Source organism: Diabrotica undecimpunctata, chromosome 4 (assembly GCF_040954645.1).
Source record: "Diabrotica undecimpunctata isolate CICGRU chromosome 4, icDiaUnde3, whole genome shotgun sequence".
NCBI lineage: Eukaryota > Metazoa > Arthropoda > Insecta > Coleoptera > Chrysomelidae > Diabrotica > Diabrotica undecimpunctata.
In genome coordinates, this window is record NC_092806.1 from 116295556 (window position 1) to 116322109 (window position 26554).

Here is a 26554-nt window from a genome sequence, read left to right on the forward strand (position 1 = left end):
ATAGAACATTTTTTTTTTTTGGTTTAAAAGTTGTTTTTTATTCAGTTTTCCAAATATTTTTTAGCCCTTTAATTTGAACTAAATTCTACGGAGTTATTGTAAATGTTTATAAGCTTAAAAAGTGCTATTTATTATTAAATCATTTTGTGTACATAAATGTAAATAAAAACTGTGACCGGCAGTGAAAAACAATCATCAGGAATTCATATATCTAGAAGTAAAACATTTCAATTAAAATAAAGCACAAAAATAAGATTTTTTAAAATATTTTTATTCAAAAAAATATAACATAACTTATTTAACGGGTTTCATTTGCCAGAGTCCATCGTTTAGGTAATGACAATTCTCCACACCAACTCCTTTGTTCACTTTCGCTCTAAAACAGAATTTATTCAATATCGCTTAGATTGTGTACTGAACATAAAACTTACATGTCCTCTGTAGATAATGAAGTTCTCCCAATAGCTAAGGCATGCTCTTTACCCTCGGCCATTATAGCCTGAAATAATAAAGTTTATATTAAATATTAATATGTTCCTAGCGGTGTTTTACGTCACTGACGTAGTTGAAAAACTCAGTTTTTGTAATGGTCTTCAGTACCATCGTCGCATTTGTTTGAATCGTCCCTATATCGTCAAAACAGCGACATTTTCATTTTTAGAAACACAAAAAAGACTCAGCATATTATGGTACTGTATTAGGTACTGTACGGAGAATGCCAGTGTTGTACAGCTTTGTGCTTTTCCAAGGTTCCAAGGTAAAGTTAAGGTTGTTAGTTACAAAAATGAGAAAAGAGCAAGTATGACAAATGTTTCTGAAATGAAAAACTTTTTCTGTAATCAAAACTTAAATGTAAAGTTTTTTTGATACTGAATGGCAAATAAAATACTGCATATGGCCCATATTGCGATATAATGTAAAGGAATATATATCTCACTGGATAATAGATATATATCCCCACATCTAACACTCAAGTACTGAATAACATAATAATATATCCACCAATTTTTCTACACAATTTTATTCCTTCCTATTCATTCAGTTTTTTAATCTATTATAGAAGGGTGTTGCTATATTTGTCCAAAAGTTTATCCCCAAGAGAATTCTTTTTAAATGATGAATTTTGAAAAAAAAAATATTTCGTTTCAGTAAATGAACAAATAAAAACGAGCTAATTAGAATATGAGGTAAATAAATATTTTCTAAATTGGAAAACACTACTAAAACTTAAATATATGCAGCCTTTAAACAAAAACTATTAGTATTAAATTTCTCAATTTATAAGTACTCTAATGGAGTGGAGCAGTCAACTGGACATTGTTGACACTCTGATGTTTAATATATATTTGATATTAGGCAATAAAATGTGACTCCATTCTGTCTGCATGTTAGTAGTACTCCCCTTAAAAATACACAGAAACTTATTGCAATTTTTTAAATATTTACAGTTGGCTACAGTAAAATGTATTTAAGAGTTTATTAAAATCCTTTGTAAAAGGTATATATTTAAAAACCCAAACGGGCTATGTTAGACAAAACGTTTTCGGAATCCATATTCCATCATCAGTGTCTAGGAGTACATGAATGTAGCCACTAAATATATGGGTAAAAACCTGTTAAAAAATAATTAGTTACATTTGGTTTACAGTATTTCTTATAAAATATTAAGATGTTAAAGTTACCATTGGATTAGGTAACATGGCGACATATGACTCCACGTGAAGTTGCTCCAAATATTTGGCTACCATTACAAAAATATTCTCACTTCTAAAACAAAAAAAGTCAGTGTTCAGTATTTCCCCGGTAAGCGCTAAAGCAATCACTTCATCCGATTGCTATTCCCTATTATAATACCAAAATTTCTAATTAAATTACCACCCTACAATTTTATTAGTGTCAGCTCACGACGCGCCGTCTAATGCCGCTCGCCGCGTTTGAGTAAAGAATGTACTATTGATAAAGAGCAACAAAAATATTATGAAATTGAAAAACAGCGATGGCGTGAAATAATTAAAAGAATGATTTGTATTGTGCAGTATTTAGCTGGCCAAAATTTAGTTTTTAGGGGTGACAGTACGAATCTTTATGAGACTAATAATGGCAATTTTTTGAAATTAGTTGAAATGATGCTAAATTCGATCCAATTATGATGAAACACCTGAGCAATATTCGAAGGTCTAAAGGGTTGTGCCGAAATATGCCTCATTACCTGAACAATCACTTCCAAAATGAATTAATTCATTTATTGTCAAGAAATATTCAGAAAGAAATTCTGAGTTGTCTCAGAACAGCAAAATATTACTCAATTATTTTGGATGAATCTCCAGATGCTAGCCATGTTGAGCAGCTGACGGTCATAATTCGCTTCGTTTATTGTTCTCCATATGAAGTCGAAATTAGAGAACACTTTCTAGGTTTTTTCAATTTGAAATAAACCTTGATGACATGAGAGGTCAGGGTTACGACAATGGGGCAAATGTGTCTGGCAAGCATGTGGGTCTTCAAGCTCAAATTCTCAAAATTAATCCCAGAGCAGAGTTTTTGCCTTATTCAGCTCACACTTTTAATTTAAGTGTCAATGATGCAGCTAAAATTTCATATGAGACTGTAGGTTTTATTTTCAATTATTCAGGAGTTGTTCAATTTTTTTTCTGCTTCACCCTACAGATGGGACATTTTAAAAAGTAATGTACCAAACTTAACTTTCAAATCAGTAAGTGAAATATGATGGGAAAGCAAAGTCAAAGCCATTCGTCCTCTTAGGTTTCAATTCCTCGAAATTTGTAAAAGTTTGCATGATTTGGTGGAAAATAATTCAAGAGATATGAACACGAAACATTCAGCAAGGTCATTATTAGACAAAATTAAAACGTCCAAATTTATTTTTTCTATTATAATTTGGCATGATGTGTTAACAAAAGTTAATATAGTAAGTAAAATGGTCCCGAATCTAAATACAACTTTAAATGAATGCCATACAGAAATAAAAAATCTTATTATTTATTTCACTGAAAAAAGGTCAGACAAACATTTCAAAATTTTTATGAATGAGGCTGTAGCAGAAGCAGAAAAAAGTGATGTAGAGCAAACATTTCCATTATTAAGACAAAGAAAGACGAAGCTTCAATTTTCGTATGAAGGTACGGATGAAATGAAACAGTATTCGATCCAAAACAAAAATTTAAGATCAGTTTTTATTTTCAAATTTTGGACACAACAATTCAATCCCTACAAAGACGCTTTGGGAGAATAGGTAAGTGCCACGATTTATTTGGATTTTTGGGTAATTTTCAAAATCTAGATTCTGATGTGATTAAAAGATCATGTATGGATTTGAATTTAGCTTTACAAATTCAACATGAAGGAAACGTATGCAAAGATATTGATGGTCTTGATTTGCATAATGAAATTCTGTCATACAAAGTTCTTAACCCACTCACAGACTCTAGCAAAATTTCGGATTCGCCCATAGATATTTTAAATTATATAACAAAGAAAAATTTACAATCCTTGTTTCCAAATCTATTTATAGCCTTGAGAATATTCCTGACCCTTCCAATTTCGGTGGCATATGGCGAAAGGAGTTTTTCAAAGCTAAAGCTCATAAAAAATTATTTAAGAACGTCAATGTGACAAGAAAGGATCAGATTTGGCAGTCATTTCAATTGAAAATAAAATTTGTGAAGCCATTGATCACAATGAAATGATTAATGAACTTGCATCTGTGAAAGCACGACGTGTCATGTTGTAATTCCAATATTTGTTATTTTATTATTTTTCACTTGGTATATATGTATTATTTAATAAAGTTTTTTGCATTGAGAGTATCTCCTTTCCGTTATTGTTTCATGTTATATTGCAGAATGCCTTATTAATTTGCGAATTGAGTGTTTTCTTTCTTACTGTTAACTTACATAATAATATTGTGTTAAAATGACCTTTTTTCTTCATTTAATTTTTAAAATAAAACCTTTTTTCAAACACGGTTCGTTTTATTTTTCTTTTTACATTCATATCGTATTTTCAATAATATCACAAGAACATGTTATGATATAGGTATCTTAAAAACATAATATTCGGGCGCACAAAAAATCCTGCAAGCAGGCGCTCACTACCCTAGGAACGGGCCTGAAACCAAATGTAACTAATTATTTTTTAACGGGTTTTTACCCATATATTTAGTGGCTACATTCATGTACTCCTAGACACTGATGATGGAATATGGATTCTGAAAACGTTTTGTCTAACATAGCCCGTTTGGGTTTTTAAATATATACCTTTTACAAAGGATTTTAATAAATTTTTTAATATATGGTATACAGCCCACTACAGGAACGTAGATTCCTTGTGGGTATTTAAGAGTGTCTCATAGATACCACAACTACATTTACGGGTTAAAATTTAATATTTTGTACTTGTTGCAGAAGAATTAGATCCTTTTCAGAGTGACGAAGATTTAGATTAGGTTCTGGATATAAAAGCATAACAGGAGTAAGATGCAGAGATTGAGGAGCTAAAATCAGACAACAATGTAACAAAGTAAAATACACAAAGCCAGAGAACTGAAAGTTTAATCATATAATATGTCTATTTCATTGCAACGAAACGTTAATAAAACAGACAGACACACCATTCCAAACATTTTATGGATTATCTTCATACAATCTGCACTGTCGGTATAAAAAAGGTTGTACTTGCAAGGCACAGCAGAAGCTTTTATGAAGACACATTATAGGACAGTAATAACACTGCTCAGAAAATGTGTCCACAAAATGTTTTTTACATACATTTGACAATTTCTGTGTGCAGATTTCAATGACATTGTTTATTCAAAAACAATCATCAAAAAATATAGTTATTTCCCACATTAAGATGTTTCCAAAGTACAATAGCCATTACTTGAGAAAAGACAATCTGAATACTAAACACCTACCTAGTGATTTAAATATTAGTACGATGTATTTGCATACAAGGGGAAGTTTGTATTGAACATAATGAGGAACCTGTGAAATAATCATGTAATAGATTTATCTGTAACATTGAGTTCAATTTGAAATTCACATACCTTATAGCAATACATGTAGCCACTGTGACAATTTTCAAAACTTGATAAAATATTCTGAAAATGAGCAAACTATAACCCACACTAAATGTGATTGTGAATTACAGAAGAGAAAGCAGATGATGCTGAAACATTATATATTGAAACAAATAAAAATGTTGAGAATACTGTCCTTATTTGTTTCAATTTGCAATAGACATTACCAACACCACTAGTAACTACATCTAAGGTATTTTCTCTTCGTCAACTATGGATATTTAATTTTTGCATTATATAACTTACTTTCTGGACAAAGTCACATGGTTTTATCCAATGAAACAATTGCAGCAAGAGGTTCACATGAAACAGGCTTATGTCTAATAAAATTTATCAAGAGTTTGTTCCAAAAGATCACAAATATAATTGCATATAGAGATTCTTGAGGGGGGCAGAATAAAAACAAAAATATCTGTAGACTGTTCATCTTCATTGTTCTTTTCTTCAAAGCTACTTATATCATCAAGACTCTTCTTAAGTTTCTGGAACTGGGTCACACCTATATGGAGTGTGACCAGTTTCAGCTTAAGTAAAAAAAAAACCAAAACAAATTCCCCAAGATTTTGTTCCAGCAGATTGGGAATGTGTATTAAAAAATACATCTTCTAAGTTTGTTGTTTGCAACATGATAACGGAAGACTTTTACTGGTTTTCCCTAAAGATCCTGAAAAGGATTCAGATATTGCACTGGTTGCAGTATTTCTTGGTTGGAATATTTTCAGACATAAAAACTTGCTTTTAGGTACAAGTAAACTTTAAATCAGGATTTTGAGTTTTCAATACATACTATGGGAAAGGCACAATCTATCTTTTTAGCACTCCAAATTGACACCTATTAATGACACTAAATTACCAAATATAAATATAAAAATGCCAAATATAAACATCTCCTAAGACTTTTATATTCTTTTATGTCACCAATCCTAACAAAATTTGAAACACACTGGAACATCAAAGGCTGATGGTGTAAACCCAGTGTCAGCTGCAAGCAGAGACAACAATAATGATGCAGAAGAAGATATTTTATTAGAGACAGATTATGATTGATACACTACCTTGTAATAATAACAAGTTAATGTTCACAAAAAAGAGTTTTAGTAGTAAAAGTTTCTTTAAATATTTTTGCCCCAATAGTTCTTAATAAAATATTGCATATACCTACCACTATAGTATCCTTGGAAACTTCAGTCATTTTTGCTCCAGGTGACGTCAAACCTGGACACATAATATTTGCTCCACTTAAAACAAATCTTATGGCACCTTTATCAACTTGTTGCATTGGTAAAAAGAAAGGATCTGAAAAAGATCTATTATTGCAATAACTGTTCACTATATATGCATGAAAAATATATAAACAAACTTACACTTGTGCAAAAGTTTTAGTGTAGGCATCCATTGACTCTCTCTTTGGCGGAAAAATAACAAATCTCCACTTGAGTTGACTACAATTTCTATATGGTCATGGCTAAAAACACATATTGTAAGATATATAAAAATTTTAAAATTTGTTCTCGCACTGTAGTATTACCATTTAACTATTCTAAGAGAATCTTTCTTAGGTAAAATAGCGTCTATATAGTTTTCTAAATGTGGATAGGATTCAATAAGTTTGGCTCTGATGGCTTTTTGGACAGACGATTTTAACTGCAAAACTCCAGAAATGCTTTCCTTCTCATCGAACCTAAGAAGTGATAAAACATTGTATTTTGATTTTTCACATTTAAAAGTTTTTACTTACTTTTTAAACATTGTTGAAAAGAATTTCGGTTTCAGACACCAACCTATTTCATTAGAGGTTATGAATAGACAAAATCATTGTCAATGTCAAATCAACAGACAATTAATGGCCAACTTCAGTTTGCAGTAAATGTTGGTATTTATAATTGCGAATATTCCATTCCAAAGAAAGTCAGCGAAATATTAGAGATCAAAGAAGATATCTCTGGTATTAAAAATCTTAAAATTGAATAGATTTTTAAGGCGTTTAATGGGATTGATCGATGATGAGCTTACAGAAGTCAGAAAATTGTGTGAACATGTTGTCCCAGGAACTAAACTTGTGTCTTGTGTCAGGACAATGGTTCGAGCAGAAATAAAAAGGACCGATTTTAAGAAAATTGTCGTTTGTATTCAATTTCCAACTGATTATCCCAAAGTACCTCTACTCATAGAATTAAAAAGTAAAACTTTATCTGAAAAGTTACTACAAAAATTGACTGATGTCTGTGAGCAAGAAATAAAAAAATCTTTGGGGAAACCTCAAGTACTTAATACTATAAAATTTTTGCGCAATTTTATCGATGAGAATGCACTTTCTTGTTGTTATGATGAAATAACTAACATAAGAAAATTACTTCAGTCTGAAGACGAAATCAAGTTAAAGCAGAAAAGTTCATCAATTACATTAAAGATCAACAACTCAAAGTACTTTTTAGTTTGTAAAGTTTTTATTCCAGATGATTATCCCATAAGTGCCATTGGGTAAGTATTTAATATATATTAATTAAGTCATTGTACCAATCTCTGAATAGGTGCCTAGTGCAATCCCTTTTTAATGAAACCTTTTTTTTATTTTGAAGATACACTTGCTTTGATGCTTAAAAATTGAAAACTGTCTTTCCCTGATGTTACCTGATGTGTTAAACCCAATGGATTCTTCTCTCAAAAATACATTTTCTCTATCAAAAGTCTCACATACTTGACTTTTTGTTATTCATTAGAAGGGCTCTGGAATGGGTTTCTTTTTTTGTGAGAATAACAGTGATCATGTTACATTATCCAATTTCTTCAGGACCTAGATATAAATTGCCAAAAACTCAGACTTCTGCTCAAATCATAGCAAGGTGGTATTCCTATCGCAATGTAGTATGATAGTGAGAAATATCTTACAAACTCCCATTTTCATTGTTTTTGTTATCTATTCATTGGATGTTAAATCATTTCTTTAATAATTTTTCAGGCTTTTCATAATATGTTTTTACCAAATGCTTGATAACTTTTCATTGTATTGTGTTATTTTTAACACATTTACTAGATGGTGAAAAATGATAATAATACAATAATTGTATCATTACCAGACTATAGCTATGTTTATTAATGGTTAAATCAAAAGCTCAGTATAACAAATTGGACAGATCTTAAATGCCATATTACAGAAACAGAAATGTCCACATAAAAAGATTATACTTTTAAAATATAATAATATATTATTATTATTTCTTTTGATGACTTGGTAAATATTGAATTTCAAAATGCTCTATTAATAAATGTCATTCAAAATAAAAAAAGAAGATAAATAGATATTTAGGAGAATTTACCTCTTAACCTTCTATAGTACTGTTGTGAATTTATTAATTGTTATGTCTTTAATTTATAATGTCTTTACTAATTTATTATATTGTTCCTACTTTAATTTATTAAAAGGCACGATAATTTATATAAGTTTATTTATCACTAAATATACATAATTTATTAGTAGGCGAGCGTAACAACAATATCGCGAGCGCGAATCTTCTTTATTAACTGCCCTCAAAATAAAAGTTCCCTCATATTTATACGAAAACAGCTGCTCTAGAACTGAATGGATGTTGACCTCAATTGACCTGGTTTCGCCTCGAATGGACAGGCCTAATTCCGGAAGATTCGAATGGAACCAGTTTTTATTACTTGGGGTTTATGGTCGAAAGGTCTCGTATAATCTAAAACATATTAGAATCAGTCATCATATATTTTACAGTTATTTTTAGGCCAGGATATTTATCGTAACAGTACCATAAATAGTTAAATATACATATACAAATATTATCTCTAGTATTTATTGATTTATATCGATCCAAGTCAAATTCATTCAAAATACATGTCCGAACAATTGTATTCTATTGAATTTATATAGAAATTTCAAATAAGGGTGATAAAAAATGGCAATGTCGAGCATGTTGTCTTATGACATTGCTAGGAAAACCAACCACTCCGATGAATTCATTGTGGACTGTTACATGGATAAAAATAGAAACGAAATTTGGTATTTATTCCTCTAGAGTCTGTTGAATATCAAGGTGTATTGTGTGTTTCACTATTCGACTTGTGGAAAGCAGTAATACATACTTCACAACTTTGTATCTAAATATACACTGTACAATAATGACTGAATTTCTGTAACAAAATGAAAAGGACACAAATATACCTTTACCAGATATTGAAAGTGATAAGGATTATAACAGCGATGATAGCATATCAGATGAAACTTATCTGCCAAATATGTTGGATGGTTTTTCCTATATTTTGCAACATTTTTTTAGTAAATTATTGTTTGTAGATTCTAGTAGTGATGATCAGAGTATCGAAGGTGATGAGTTGGATTAGCAAGTGGATTCTTTTGATGACAAAAACCTACTGCTACTTCTATCAGATGTAACAAATCAAGTTGCCAGCTCTTTAAATTATGCAAAAAAGAAGATATATCTGAAATGGACCAATTTAAAAAATAAGGCAGCTCAAATGTCTCTTTGCAATTCCAATCTAGATCCTGAAACTAATGGAAACTCCCATCCTATATTTTCATAAATTAGTTGATAAAACTCTGATTTTAGATTACATCGTGGAGCAACCAAAGTTGTACACTATACAGATGGATATATCTGCAAACTTTTCTATGAATTCCAACAATCTGGAACAGTTTTTAGGTACATATTTCCATATGTCCCTGATGTTGGTACCAAGTACTAAAAGATATTGGGGTAATGCATATGGAATTTTGCAAGTGTTTAATGTAATGTAGTTGCAGAGAATTGAGCAAATGAAAAAACAATTACATTTTGCAGATAATCATCAACTACCATTGGATCATCCAGATCGATTGTTCAAAAACAAGATAAGTAGTTGAAACCATAAGGCATACCAATAGAACAAAATTTTTCTACTGTTGAGCAGATTATTCCCTATAAAGGTTGTAGCAAACTAAAACAGTATAATCCCAAGAAGCCAAAGAAATGGTGTTACAAATTATTTTATCTTGGTATTGGGAGCCATGGTTGTCCTAATCATAAGGCCATCACATGGAAATTTGGCAACAGTGAAAGACGGCCTTTGAAAATATCTGTTTTTGTTTATATCTGAACTATTCTATTCTATTGTATATATATTCTGCTGATCACAATAGGTGATTTTATAGTAAGTTTACTTCACATGTGACATAATATATATGACTTACATTCACTGGTTTGTTAATAAAGGTAAATATAGGAGTATGCTACATATATGTATATTAAATAAATGTAATCTAGTATAATGTTTCCTGCGTAACTTCCTAGTGCATTCTCAGGCACATAATTCTATTAATATCATGGCGTAAGCTCAGTATTATAACTAGGTTACTCAAATTTGTGATTTTGAGATATCTAAGTAAAAAAATAGTTTGTATTGCAATGCTATAAGTGAATAACTGAATGATTGACAATGACAATGACAATTGACAACACTTCAAACAATTAGAGTAGTGACTTGCTATTATGATGTACAATCAAATTTCAGTCTCTCACCATTTATCTTCAATTATCTCTAAACTATAAATTTTGAAATGAATTAACTCACACTGGTGGTCGATTGTTAATATAAACAATTAGCTGTTATATAAATTAGAAAGAATTGATTTTTTAAAACCATTTGATGACATAAATGATGAATGTATCTAATTTTTAGAAAAATTTTAATTTGCCTAGATAAATGTAAATCTTTTGGAGATTATAATTATTTATCTGTTGATACCCAAATGCTTTGTAGTTATGAGGTGGCAATTATTATGTTAGTTTAAAACAAATTTATGAATCAGAAAAAATAATTAGGTCAAAGAGCCTTTTCAATTTTTCCTTTTCCAGAAAATTATGAAATGTTAGTTTCTCCAAAAAAGACGAAATGCATGGTTACAACAACAAATTTACTAAGAGTATTGGAGCTGGAAGGTCAGATAATAAAACAAGTGAGGGAGTTTAAATATCTAGGCATCAAATTATCTAGCTATGGAAAGCTCGAAACTGAAGTGGATGATCAAGGGAATAGAGCAAACAGAGCTACAGGCTGCCTGAATGAAGCAATATGGAGAAATAAAAATATCGGACAAGAAATGAAAGGCAGAATTTACAAAACAGTCATCAGACCAATAATGACATACGCGGCAGAAACACGACCTCACACAGAAAGGACAAAAAGGATGTTAGAAACAGCAGAGATAAAAAAACTTAGAAAAATTGATGGTAAGACACTATGGAACAGAGCTAGAAGTACAGATAGATATACGATTTACTCATCGAGTTAGAATCTATGGAGAAGCTATGAGCATATTAACGTATGTACTAAAAACGGCGTAGGTAGGCGTGGCTAACTGTGATATCAATATGGCGGTGGGATCATGGCCGGACTCAATAATATTAAAACTACTATAAAAATATGACTAGTTATTCAGAAGATTTAATCATAATCTAAAAAAGTGCAATACATTTTTAATAAACTATGATTTATTTATCCCTCGGTAAACACTAAAAACACAATATATTATACATAAAGATAAATTAATACAGTCAAATACTATTAATTTATTCTGTGAAGTACGGGCTATTACTTTGTTTACATATTTGTATACTAACCTGTAGAACGTTATTCCTAAAGATTTTTTATTAACATTGCATCTGCAACTACGTTGAGAACAAGAAACCATTATTATGCACAATCACAATATATTATTACAGTTTCTATAAAAGTATTATAAAACTAAAAATATTCGAAAAACAACAAACGTAAATAAACATATACGATCTGTCAAAAGTGGCAAAACAATATGGCCGAAGTGAGGTCGGTTTTAGTCACGTGATGCCCTCTCCATAGATTCTAACTCGATGGATTTACTACTGGAAGCTGTTTATTTATAACAATTTTTCAACAAATAAAAAATTTAATTTTTATTTGAAACCAAGTTATTCTTTCGTTTATAATAGGCAGGTGCCTGTGGTAAACTTTGGGTAAACTTTTTACTGTAATATTGCAGCATTATATTCTTTCGATTAAAATAAGATTGAGCTTGCGTTTAAGAAATAAACAATGTGTTTCGAATGTTCAAGTTAAGACGTTCTTTAAATCAATATATTCCGAAACGCGACAGTATATCAATTTGTTTATAAATATTTTAAACTGACTTTTGCAATATAAAATCACAATTAAATTGCGCATTAGACTACTTGACTTAAGCTTTCATCTCATAATTTTGTTTTTTTTTTAATTTGATGTCCAACCTATTAAAAAATGGCCTCGAATAATATTAAAATTGGCCTTTTTCGGCTATTTTAGTTGTTTATTTGCAATTTACTAAGCGTTTTATATAAAAATTACAAGAATGACTTTTGTCTTAAAATAACCCCAATTATTAAAAAAAAGTGGTTTCCAAGTGAAAAAGATAATAAATAGGTTGCCATGAAAATTTTCATGTATTTTCATTTTCAAATAGCATATTGACATCATAACATATCGATTAAAACAAGTTTCAGCATGTGGGTATGAAATCAACCTTTTTCGACAAAAGCCACCCACCTGGCATGTTTACCAAGAAATAAAACTTAGTTTATTTGAGATTATTTATTTCCAAAGCAATATATAAACCAATACTATTTTTTAGAAACAATTGAATAGGATAATTTGTTTTTTTTTTAATAAAATCTATTATAAATAAATTATTTACGACGTTTATTGAAGAAGTATTATATATTAATCCTAAATATTTGTTTTACAATAACAATTTTCTTAAATAATACTGAAACAAATTAAAAAATTGAAAAAAATTGTTTAAACAAATTACTTAAATGATTTATTTAACAATTAACTTATTTAAATAATACATATTCGTAAAGTACGCAAAAAATACATACAAATTAAAAAAGAGAGGTTGAAATCTATAAACAAGAACCAGAGATACAATTAACAGCTCCTTCCCCTCCCCCCCAACAACGAGGTTTAAAGACGGCCGATTTTTAGGACCACATTTTGAAGCTTTGTGAACGATTCCATTAAAAGGCAATCTTTTTAGAATTTTGCACATTAAAACTTTAATGTACATATTTTGTTTAAAATGACGCTAATTAGATCTCTTTTTTTTTCTTTTTCTAAATTTGTAGAAAAATGCAAGATTTCTTCTAAATATGAAAAAATCATTTTCTCGCAGGCAAAAATTAAAAAGTTATTGTAATTGCTTATAAGAAAAAAATTGGTATGTTTTTTTAAAATGGTTTTGCAATATTTAAAATTATTGTTCTTTATTTTTTTTTTAATAAAGTTGATAGAATTATCCTTCTTCTTTCATCAGCTATCCGTAGAATTACTGTAATATCATCATTGTCTGACTTATATTATTGCAAAAAAATTTAATTTGGGATAAACAAATAAAATAACTTTTAAAAAAATTTATCGATCGGTTTGGAATTTTGACTATATTTTAAGCACTACAAAACCCGTCATTCTGTGTAATATGAAGGTTCCAAGTTACTTTTTAAAAAAGTTATTAATATTTATAAAAAACCGAAATTTTTGACTTAATATGCAACTTTCTAAGCAACAAATAAGAATAAAACATTTAAAAAACTCCATTTTGAAGGTTTTTATATGACTTATAAGTTTATTACTCTTAAATTTGTTTCAAATGCTTCACTTTTTGCTGATCGACTAAAAAAGTGAAAATTTTACCGTTTTTGACCTGACTGTGTTAATAACTAATGAAGTCCAAAAAATCGACCGCAGGAAACATATAGATTTTTGTTACAGAGGTCCAGACTACTTAACCCTGCGTTAGTGTGCCTAGAAAAAGCACGAGAGGTGTTCCGGGGTATGTCATACCCCAAACTAAATTAACGCAGGAAGTTAAAATTTTAAAATTTAATCATTTAAAATGGTTAATCTTGGTTTTTTACTTATTTATGATTCAAATAAATTAAATACGGTACTGAAAAAGTCTTATATTTAAATGGTAAACATCATTTATCCAACATATTGCAATTATGCTAGTCAAAAAACACGAGTGAACAATAATACACTTAGATATTATGAAAAATTTTATTGATCACACAACTCTAAATAAACTTATAGCCTAAGATTCTACAAACTAAAGAAGAAAATGTTCGCCAAAATACATTAAAAAATAAAAAAGTTACGACTCCTCAAAATTGTCGCAATTTGAACACGTCATTATTGCGTGTTCCAAACAAATTGGAGTATCAAATCGCATGCATATGTAAAAAGTCTTCTTATCTTTATTTCTTGGACAAACATCTACTGCTTGTCTTACGTCGGTTAGGTCCCAACTGATGTACCTCTGGTTGCTGATTATCGCGTAGTGGTCGACGCAAGGAAGGGTTTTGTCTTTGTTATTTTCGAAACTCGGAAATCAGCTGCACACCCAGTTCTTTTAAAAAAACTCGTCTTTTTATTCTATCGTTTTTTGTATTTGTTTTATATATAACTTGAGCATTCACTCCTGCTGTATTCAAAAACGAAAAAAATGGTGTCAAAATCCAACGGCGACTATTTCTTGGTACGCTGTAATTAGTATCCAATGTGTCTACACCGCCTTTGGTTGAATTGTAAAAGTCGATCATTTCAGGTAATTTCTTTTCACCAGTTTTTTCAATTTTAGTATCATCATGATGCAATGTAGAAAAGAGGATTACATTTTTTGACTTTTTTTGCACATATGAGACAGCTGTTATATCTTCTTTGAAGGCAAATTTTGAACTGTGAATTTTTCTTCCTCGTGTGTTCAGAAGTGCTGTTGGAATTTGCCTTTTGTTCTTCCTAACTGTCCCAACCGATGTAAGATGATGAATCTGAAGTAGATTGATCATGAGCGGATAACTGGTAAACCAGTTATCGAAAGTAATATTACGTTTAGTACCAGAAACTGGCCGAATCACTTTCTTCTTCAGCCTCCACTTCTTCAGAATCCTCCCTTTTGTGTGCTGTCTATCCTTCAGCCCTTTCGTCCAATATGATTGTCTCTTGACTTTATAATGCGACTTGTTCTTCCTCAGATTCACTATCAATGAACGATTTATAATTGTCAGAAATACTGCTAAACTCCGCCCATAAACGTTTTAACCTTTCCTGCTCTTGTTCGTAAGACATAATTACTTTATAATTCGGTATCGCTGAAAGAAAAATAAATATCATAGTACATCTCGAAAAAATATTAAAAATATGTAAATTTACCTCTAGAACACAAAACAACTAAGAGGGCTTTCAGACGAGGATACTGTATGCGAGATACTGTATGCGAGATACAGAATTTGCGATGGCTGCTGTATCGTATTCACAGGGATGCTCGTCAGTATGAAAACAGTAGCAGTGCAGTGCGGTTAAAGTTTTAAATTATGGATGTTGAAGAGTGTATTATGCTGTGGTACATATTGAATAAAAAGAAAAGGAAACTGAAAACACGACGTAATTTGTGGGTTCATCCTATTGTAGAATTAAGAGAAACCAAGGGAACGTATAATTTGCTGTATCAAGATTTATTGCCAGATCCATCGAAGTTTTTTAATTATTTTCGAATGTCTGCTGAGTCGTTTTAATAACTAAATAACATTTTGGAAATTCAATTGAGTAAAAAATACACAACTATGCGTAAAAGTATTTCATCAAAAGAACGGTTTTCTATGACTTTAAGTTCAAGTTATAGTCTATGACTTAAATTTAAAATAAATCTGTGTACTTATCTCCAATTTGTAAATTGTTTACCTCGCCCTAAATAAAAAATTACCATATTCCTTTCACAATAATTTAGTTTTATATTCGTTAAATAATCAAAATTCCAATTAGCAAACTTTTAAAACTAAACTGTATATGTATGAAACAAAATACCTATGTATTTATAATAAAAACATGTTTATTTCTTACCGTATTCATTTTGCTGTACTGCAGTCATGGCCTTAAAATTGTCGCACATTTGCTTAGAAATTTCGACCAGCACTGCTGCTTTTTATTTCTATTGCAGTAATCTGGCGATGCTGTATCCCATAGACAGGGATTTGATTGTACCAAACAAATAAATTTGTCATTATCAAATACAGCACGCTCCATTATTTAACTATATTCAGAAAACACCTTCTTTCTTTCATTGCTCATTCACAATTATTCGACAGAAAATCGCGCGTCGCTGGAATGAGGTGCAAAAGTATTCGTGTCTGAAATCGTTCATTTAACGTAATGTTTCTTCTGTATCTGGCATACGCATTCAGTCGTCGGCGACAGGAAGGTCCGAGATACTGAATTCGATATCTCGTATACTGTATCCGTCGCTCGTCCCGTGTGAAAAGCTCCATTTGAGTCTATGTAATATCTGCGTCTCGGATACGCGTATCTCGGATACAGTATCCTCGTCTGAAAGGCCTCTAAAAGTTACAAGTAGTGTACCGGAGTATCACACACCCCAACCGTCTTTGAGCAACTCCTAATTCAAACTGAAATTGTATGTACATCTGGTAACAAGGTCATCGTGAGAAAACATGTATAAACTACAGCTACTACTATTTCATCTACTTTCGATTTTTTAGAAATAAAAGGAGTACCTGGGGTATGGTATACCCCAGAACACTAACCGAGGGTTAAAACAACTGTAGTTTGCCTAGCAAGTTCAGTGTCACAAACAGGGTACTTTTTTTTGCTTATTTCCCTGGCCTATAATGACAGTTATGATCATCTTATCCAATTTGATCTATTATAAATAGTGTGTCCATTGTCATTAAAACCTGTCTTGTCTCTAAAAACGAGTTTAATAGGTCCGACCGTGACTATCTTCTCTCACAAAAAACTATTGATAAAGGCTATTCGACGGTCATGACCGTCTTGTTCGTGAAATCGTTCAGAGAGAAATCGCTCAGAACATCTCAATTAATTCCACATAAGAACATAATGTTAACAATGCAAGACATAATAACCAGTCGTCAAAAAAAATTATACAGAAAGCTTAGTACTAGTTGAGTATCTTAACGTTTTTTGCTTTGTTTTAAGCAGCTCAAGTATTAAATTATAGGTATTGTGTCCATTTTATCAAACATCTGCTACCAAGAGAGCATTTTAGTCAAATCCAAAGAGAGTTACTTACTAAAGCTGAGCAAATAATAAATTTTAGAGTATATAAATCGTCAATTTTAGAATGTCAGAATAGGACAAATTCAAAAATAATAATGATACGTCAAAAGTGATAGTGCAAAAGTGATACGCCAGAAAAGAAAACAAATAATTTTTTTATCAAAGAAATTATATCCAAACTTTCTATAATAGGTCCTACAAAAATCGTTGAAAATTTTCTCAATTATAGTCTACACACTCACTTCTCTGCAACAAATAAATCAACACGTTTTACAACATTTTCTGAGTTTTCAAAGTGGTGAGTTTATGAAGAATAAATGAAACTCGCCCAAAACTATTGGTTAAGAATATAGGCCTAACCAAACTACATTACCATTGTCAAGCCATAAATGTAACGTCATTCAGCGTGATGACTACTCTACTACCGACCCGTAGAATTTTTTTTATTGTCTTTTAAATTACGATTTTTTCGATTGCTTTGTACATTCTTTGTCTTTAAAAATATTAATTGCAGTATGAATATTGCCATGTTTAGATAAAATTTAAATTTTTTCAACTGAACTTGTAGTATGTTTTTATTTTCATCTTGATCATACAAGATTTATATTCTATATAATACTAATAACTATCTTTGTTCTTCAGAATTCAAGAGGCTGACACTAACTTCTCACCAGCTCTCCAATGTCATATGTTAGCGCAGGCAAAGGAAATTGCTAGGAAGTGTGTGGAGCCACCATTACATAAAAGACCCAATCAGCTTCCCTTCCAACCAGGCCCATCTCTGCAAAAGTCTATTGAATTTTTGATAGATTGTGTCAAGAGGTTACCAGGGGAGACTTGTCAGTTTTGTAATAAGATTTGTTTTCCTGCTAATCCAGAGGTTTGTATACATAGTATTTGTTGTACAATATAATATGTCAATGTATTTCATGTAGTATTTAATTCTGATTGATGTCATGGCAGATAAGGTTTCGAGGACATTACAATATAACCAGAATACGAATAGACGTGGACGTACTGTGCGCACTAGCAGATTTCAAATTACGATTATTTTGAAATTATAAAAAACATTTACTTTTTATAATGAGTCTATATAATCTCTTTTTTAGCAATTAGAAAAAGATGAAAACTCGCCAAAACACATTGAGAGGATATATTGTGGTCATTTGTTTCACCAGGATTGTTTTTTCAATTACATGAAACAACCACCCTTTGGAAACAAGAAGTGCATCAAATGTAATAAGAAAATTTACCATTTCAAATGGTCATTAACGGATAAATTAGCAGAGGACAGATGGGCACATGGACAGGCTAGAGAAAGAGAGCTTCAGGAAGTTGTGGAGTTTTTCGATTAGATACACATGCATTTTAATATTTTTTTAACAAAAATAAGTTAGTCTTTTGGATTAGATGACATAAAGATTCTTAAGGATCCGGTTTGTTTTTTTATACTCTTCTCCAAGTAAGCTTAGTAATGCTACCCCTTAAAAATTAAACATAACGACTCTGTTTCGTTAATGTGTCAATTTTTTTTATTACTGTTTAAAGTGGTATTAGCAACATAAGTCTGAGTCAGAGTAGGTGGATGGTTTTCAGAACAGACCTGTACCACAGAATAATAAACAGAATGCCTACTCTGCTTGAAAAAATAAGTACGCGCATCTCGTTCGCGCAGACGGAATCATCCATGTTTTAGTCGGAACCAGTGCTGTTCAGTGACATTTTATCTTGTATCTTTGCCTACCTCAGGGTAAGATCATAGGGTAGAAAATTGGGGACAGAATCTATGGGGGCGAAGATAAGGCAAGCAAAATAAACGCTACTAGTGCGTACGACACTCAGTTGGTTGTTGGAGAGCTGGGGTCGTGGATAAGTTGAAATAAATGGGTCGGATTGGGGCATCTACACAATGAATGAAATAAAGGGGTACTTACTCAAATCTCCTGGGCAACTGGGCAAATAAAACAACAAGGAAAGGCTTCTAGCAATTTAGAACAAGGGCGCCGCTTTGAAGGATCCTAAACTTGCTGGAGGAAAGAAGAAAAGGGCTCTTCCTTCCTAAAAAGTAAACACACAAAAAAAAGGTTAGGAGATTTTTCTAAACTAAAATAAAAAAATGGTTGGAGCAATAAAAACGTTTATTTGTGTCTCTAACAAACAGTTATCAAATATATAAATGGCACAAAAAAATACACATACTATATAAATAGTTGCCAAATACAGAATAAAGAAACTTACATGTGTCCGTCTACAAACTCCGTTTACAAAGGGGTTGGAGATACTACAAAAACTTACAAATGTTAGCGCACAGAGATTAACCTTTTTTTAAAACAAATAAAGCTAGCTGTCATATGTTAACATTAAATTAAAAAAAAAAGCAATTAAAATGACAGCTAAGTTAAACCATAAAATTTACAATTTATTAATTATTACAATTCCTTTAAATTTTAATGAAAGCAATTATTAATAATTATCAAAAAAAATTGTCTGTCTTTACTTTATTAAATTTAAAATGTTAATTTTTACCTTAATTTCACTTGTTTTCACTTAACTTCAAAAAAAAACTTGCTACTTTCTCTGGGATTGGAGCTGCAAAGGACAAAACTCTCAACTCGAACAAAAGGAAACCATTTCCATACTTAGGCAAGAACGATTGAAACAGGAACTTGGGGCGACATAATAATGTAACAGCAGCATGAACAGAAAGGTACAAGTACTGTACAAGGAGACTTTGCTGCTCGTGAAGAATTTGCTAGATGGTTACAAAATCAGAACAATCAAAATGAAAATTTATTCAGATACATTTTGTTTTGTGACGAAACTACATTCACAAAAAATGGAATTTTCAATGTACATAATGTACATTATTATTCGTACGTTGGTGTCAATCCCCACGGTGTTCAAGAATTTAAGCATCAGCATAGGATTAGCATAAACGTCTGGATAGGAGTAGTCGATTATTATCTACTTGGACTTGTGAAATTGCCTGCTCGTTTAAATGGTGCTGATTACTTACATTGATTACAGTGATTCCGTGTGTTATCCTTTCTTCTCTGAAGAATAGATAGTCAAGCATGATGTATTTCACCGTCAGTGGAATGAAGTAGTTGGTGCATGTTGGTAGTGGATCTTTTAAATAAAAATTTCTAAAGAAATATTGTCACTTCTTATCCTCATCATTATCCAGCCCCATTTTCACATCCATTGTTGGATGTAGGCCTCCTCCAAACGTCTCCAGTTCTCTCTATCTCTAGCTGCTGTAATCCAGTTTGTTTCTATTCTCCTTAGGTCGTCGGTCCATCGGGTGGGTGGTCTGCCTCGACTTCGCTTGTCGGCTCTTGGTCTCCACTCCAATAATCTCTTCGTCCATCTTCCGTCTTCCATTCTAGCAACATGTCCAGCCCACCTCCACTTTTGTTTATTGATTCGCAGTATAATATCGTCTACGCCAGTTCGTCGGCGTATCTCCTCATTTCTCACGCGATCTTTCAAGGTCAGGCCCAGCATTGATATCTCTATTCGCCTTTGTGTTACCCTCAGTTTTTCGGCAGTAGCTTTCGTTAATGTTAGGGTCTTTGCTCCGTAGGTCAAGACTGGTAAGATGCATTGGTTAAATGCCTTCCTTTTCAGGTGAATTGGGGTATTTGATTTAAAAATGTCTCTCATCCTTCCATATGCCGCCCATCCCAACGTGATTCGTCTATTTAGCTCGCAGGTTTGGTTGTCTCTGGTTATTCTAATTTCATGACCCAAGTATGTGTATTTATCGATTAATTCTACCTTGTTGTTATTGATCTGTATCTCTTCGCTGGGAACCATATTGGTCATCATTTTGGTTTCCTCGAAATTTATCTCCAGCCCAGTTTCTTGTAGTATGTCATTCAGTTTTTGGAGCATGTCTTTGATATCTCCCAGATTATCTGACAGAAGCACGATATCGTCCGCAAAACGTAGATGGTTTAATCTTTCTCCATCGATGGATATTCCTTTCTGTTGCCATGTTAGTCTTTTAAATGCATACTCAAGAAGTCACTTCTTAACCGGTTAATAATTACTTGGTCTCTTATATTACTAGGGTAATTTAATAACGTATTAGCTGTGGGCATATTGCGCTTAATTTTGTTTCTGATTCTTCTCAGTCATTTTGCTATATGTTTGTGCAGTGAATATTAATCAAATTTGTGAGGTCAGTATAAGGATACTTTCTAGTTATTGTTATATGAATTGGATTTATTCAACTTATATGTACCAGTTGATCTACTTTCTCATTTTTCCAGATTCCAGTGTGCGATGACACCCAAATGAAGACTGTTTACTTTACTAATGATTTGCTATCTAGTTCGTTTTATTGTTTATAGAATTGGGTTCTTTACGCCTATTTGCTTTAATTCAGTAAGGCATTTAGTGAATCTGTAATGAGGATGCACTTCATTTTACTCATTTTAGAAACGAGAGAAAAGGAAATTTAAGACTTCCAAAATGTCTGTGGTCTCACCTATATAATATGAGATCTTTTATTATAATAGTGGACACTAGCACTGGTTGTCTTTGGTTGATAAATTGTAAAATTAGAAGATTGAGTTTCATGAATGTTATAAGAATAGGAACATGATCACTATAATAGCACGATTTTAAATGTTCCATGTGATATACGTTATATTGAGTAACAGTCTCCTTCTTCTTAGCCTTTTATCGTCCATTTTTGGTTATTCTTTTCTGTGGTCTTCCTCTTGGTTGTCTACCTTTGTAACGTCTCCAAAGTTGTATTATAGCGTTCCAACGTTGGTCTTTTTGTCTAGAAGTATGACTTACTAAGCTCCATGTGTATTTCGAAATTTTTGTTGTGATGACCTCAACTTTTGTTTTTGATCTTATCCAGTCGTTCCTCTTTTTATCTGACAGTCGTATACGTAACATTGCTCTTTCCATTGCCCTTTCTGTTGTGGCTAGTGAGGTGTATTGAATCATACAGCTTTATTGATAAAATGAACTTTTATTAATATCAAAGAAGGCACATTGTTACTTAACTTAAAAACTAGGCACACCCGACTATCTTGACATCCGTCCTATGTCATGTTTCGCAAGGTGAGATCCGTTATTCATAACATATCTCCCCTTCTATAAAGAAAGCTTGTTATGTGGTTTCACAGCTCTCCCATATCTGGTAACCACTGGTAAGTGAATTACTATAACTAGGTGAATTACTATAACGGTTGCATTATTATTGGAATTTGGAATTGCAGTACTATTTTCCTCCACCTGAAGGTCCATGCCATCACTTACACCAATATTAGGCAGGCGGGTGTGTGCCATATATGCCTTCTGATCAACATTTAAAGGCGATTTCTGAATCACTGATCTATCACTCACTTCACTTCTAGGGTTTTCTTTAGCTGTCGGCATGCACAAATTTTATAACGTTATTAACATTCATAAGGTAGGTACAATATCTTAAGACTTTAACTACATTTCCCAAGTCCTATATATGTGTAAGAGTATTTAACATTTAAAATATAGAAATTATGGGGTGCTAATGAACATGGTATGGCCATTTGACCTAATAGGAAAATTCTGAGTAGACTCTATATACTTTTTTTAATTTCTCCATACTTTCATTCATTCCAGGCCACCAGCAATAGTAAACATTTTTAGTCTTACTATGCCTGTATGTTGTTCATCGAACAAATTAAGTACTCTAACCCTGAGTGAGAATGGAATTACCTACCTACTACTTTAGTGCCTAAACCCAACAATCCCGTTCAACCGAAAAGTTATTTCTAAGTTTAAAATATGGTTTTAAATTATCTCCCTGTACATGGTTTGGCCATCCCGATAGGGTTAAGTCAACGACTTTGGACAATAAATTATCCTGCTTGGTTGCTTTTGCTAGATCTTCAAAGTCCAAAGGGACTTCACTTAACATGTTAAATGAAAATATTTCACCAGATACCTTAGTACTATTAGGGTACTTATTCAGGTTATGTTTTCTTAGGCTTTAGTTGTTTTAAATGTCAATAACAGATAATGTATGTTAAGCAGGCTTTTCTTTGGTTTCAATTTCTTTAAGTGTTTATAAAAACTTTTGTATAATTTTTGATAATAGAGATATTGAGATTTTTTTACAAAAATGTTGAGAAAAGATAAAGCTATCTCGCAATATTAATAAGATATGTTGTTTCTAATAAATTCCAGAGTATTGCAAAATAAGATGAAAAAACACAACTTTACCTTTACACCCTGTGTATGGGCAAAACTATGACATTTCTCAGAAAATATTGGTAGAGTAATTCCTTAGTTAGAAGACGCATTGAAATAGCAAGATCTGGTTTCATGAATATGCGTAAATGCTCTGTAACCCCAAGCAATAAGATTGAGAACACTAAAGTGTTATGTGTTGTCTCTATTACTATATGGCTGTGAGACCTGGACATTAAAACAGTATGACGTCAACAAATTAAATTTATTTGAAATGTGGATGTACCGCCGAATGCTAAGAATAAGCTGGACCAGCAGAACTATGAATGAAGAAGTACTGAGAGCAATGAACACACGCCCTAATCTAGTCAATACTATCAAAATTAGAAAGACGTCATATCTAGGACACATAATGTGCCATAGGGAATTTGAGCAGCTCCAGGTAATATTAGAAGGCAAGATTGAAGGTAAAAGGGGCATAGGACGAAAGAAAAAATCTTGGCTACGAAACATCAGAGATTGGACCCACACAAGAGGAAATGAATTAATTCATCAAGCCCAGAACAGAGAGAAATTTGCCATATTGATCGCCAACCTCAACACAGAAGGCACTTAGGAGGAGGGGAATTCCTTAGTAAGAGACTTATAATGTGAAATAAAAATCATCGAAATCCAACAGTTCAGAATAAAAATAGCTTCAAACTTATGATAGGTATATACATATTAGTATATTGTGACCTTTAATTAAACAAGCAAAGACAACTGGAAGTAGGTGTAAAAAATTCAACTGTTATATTTATTTAGATTTATTGTTGTAAATTCTACATGTAATACAAAAATATTAATAATACAAATATCACTAATCTACGTAGAGAATAATAGTAAATTTGAGATTTAACACGAAATGTACTAGATTTTCTAATAAAGTAAAGTATTATTAAGGTAGGAAAATATTTTTTACTTAATAAATAACATACAACATTCTAGAAGGAATCCTTCTTTGACTAAATCAATTTTTCTTTTCATAGGTGTTTTAACAACGAATTTCTTTCAAGTTCTAATTAATTTGTATATGTGAACGCAGGTAACTATTACCTTCTCTTTCAAATAACTACTTTTATAATTAAGTGGTCTTAGAGATTCCTACTTCGGTTTGAACAATTACATTTTAGACATTATTATATTTGGAATCCTGGATTAGATACATATATAAATCTAAAAGTCCGATTATCGCAAACTCGTGAGTAGATTCAAACCGGATTCGACTTATGTGGACGAAGTTTATACACAAAACTAGAATTGTAACCACGCAACAATGGTTTTGAACTGTATGTTTAGCTTAGGATGATTTTAGATCTAATAATTTTGTCGATGTATGATATTTCAGACTAACGATCCAAGATACAATTACTGTGATAACAATATTCGGCCGAAATTTGTGAAATGCTTTGGTATGTGAAAAACTTTTAGCATAATTAGGTACATCCATTTTCCACTTCATATCCCTTCCAATAAGCCGTTTCATTTGGCTAGTTTTGTGCTTAAGTTCATGGCATAGATATTTTCTGATCTTCCTAGTATAAGATAGTTCTATGCTAAATACAGTTTGTCGGCAAAAATTTTGACAAATTGTGAGTATGACTCTGGCTTGCTTATACAGGAGTATAACACCACTAATAGAGTTTGATGTGGTTACTGAATAATATATTAATTTAGATAATAGTTGCAGGACATCGCTTTCTACGGGGTTATATGAAGTTGATTAATTTATTTTGATTTTCAAATTTTGTATTATTCATTTAATTCGAAAAAAAAAGATGGGCATTACAGGATTAGATAGGCATACAATTCAATGGACAAGTACCTTTGAAGAATATTAAATTTACTATAGGAAGAAGACATTACGTGGTGGTTAAAAACGCCATATTTGACACATCACACTCTACATGGAACATAAACATAAAAAAGTCTACACTTTATTGAATAAAACATAGTGTTTGAATTTAGTCATCAGTGGATTTTTAATTCTACAATAAAAAAGTCCTATTTATACATTAACTACATCTAGTACTTATTCTATATAAAGATTTTAGAAATATTAAACTTTAAAATGTTGCAACTCATAGGTTGAATCATTGTATTTTATAGGAGTTAATATACAGTTGTTTCTTTTGCGCCCGTGCTTGTAACATTACTGTCTTCATCTTCTGAAGCATATTCGGCTTCTGTTAACTTCTTAGTAGCTGCTTCGTGTGCCCTTCTAAAAATATTAAGTCAGTTATTCAGAATTTAGAATTATTAGAAATTAATTAATACAAAATTATAAATCATTATAAAACCTAGAAAATAGATACCAGTCATTGAGGATAAAAAACACAAAAAAGTGGTACAGTGGTAATTTAAGTAAGTAAAGTAATTTTATTATTTATTTATTATTTTTTTTATAGATTTTTTGGATAAATGGACTCTTACAACTGTTTACTGTGACTGAGAACCATGAACCGCTATTTTGTTTCGTGGCCCCACTTCCGTGTCGCTAGTTTCAGCATTTTACCGCAGAAAAAAAGTAATATGGCGCTTTATAAGATGTCAAAGAACGGAGGTAAAGGAACTAACAGAACCCAAACACATAGAAAAGGATACATGGATTGACTATCTAAAAAAGCTCTATGTAGAGTAAGAACAAATGACTCTAGAACCAGAAACACCAGAAATTCTCACAAATGAAGAAATTAATATAAATACACAGAGAGTTCGATAAACACTTGAAAAGCTGAAGAACAGAAACGCTGCAGGTAAAGACGGAATACCAAACGAATTACTGAAATATTTTGGAGCAGCAATGACAGAACAATTAACAATATGAATTAGCAAAATTATAAAACACAATAAAGTACCGGAAGAATGAATAAGTAGCAAACTAATTCTACTATTCAAAAAAGGAGTTAAAAACATCCAGAAAACTACAAAGGTAAAAACTTCTAGATTCTACAACTAGAATTTTAAAAGAACCGATGAATCAGAGGATAAATTTAGCATATGAACAACAGGGTTTTCGTACTGGAAGATGGTGTACAGATGTAGTATACGTCATAAAGCACATTACTGAGAAATCACTAGAGTATAATAGACCAGCATTTC

General features: G+C 31.6%; 2 protein-coding genes across 2 annotated transcripts; one reads left to right on the plus strand and one right to left on the minus strand.

Annotated features, from left to right (window-relative positions):
• Positions 1-250: 250 nt before the first annotated feature.
• Positions 251-6969, minus strand: MCTS1 (malignant T-cell-amplified sequence 1 homolog). Its single transcript, XM_072530059.1, has 6 exons — positions 6837-6969; positions 6627-6779; positions 6463-6563; positions 6261-6394; positions 432-499; positions 251-376 (listed from the first exon to the last, which is right to left on the minus strand). The coding sequence occupies exons 1-6, from the start codon at positions 6845-6847 to the stop codon at positions 295-297; spliced, it is 549 nt and encodes a 182-aa protein (XP_072386160.1). The 5' UTR covers positions 6848-6969; the 3' UTR covers positions 251-294.
• Positions 6970-7080: 111 nt separating this feature from the next.
• Positions 7081-18650, plus strand: LOC140439889 (uncharacterized). The gene is made up of 3 exons (XM_072530057.1): positions 7081-7579; positions 17861-18098; positions 18328-18650. Exons 1-3 carry the CDS (start codon positions 7086-7088, stop codon positions 18571-18573), a joined length of 978 nt encoding a protein of 325 aa, XP_072386158.1. The 5' UTR covers positions 7081-7085; the 3' UTR covers positions 18574-18650.
• Positions 18651-26554: the final 7904 nt, after the last annotated feature.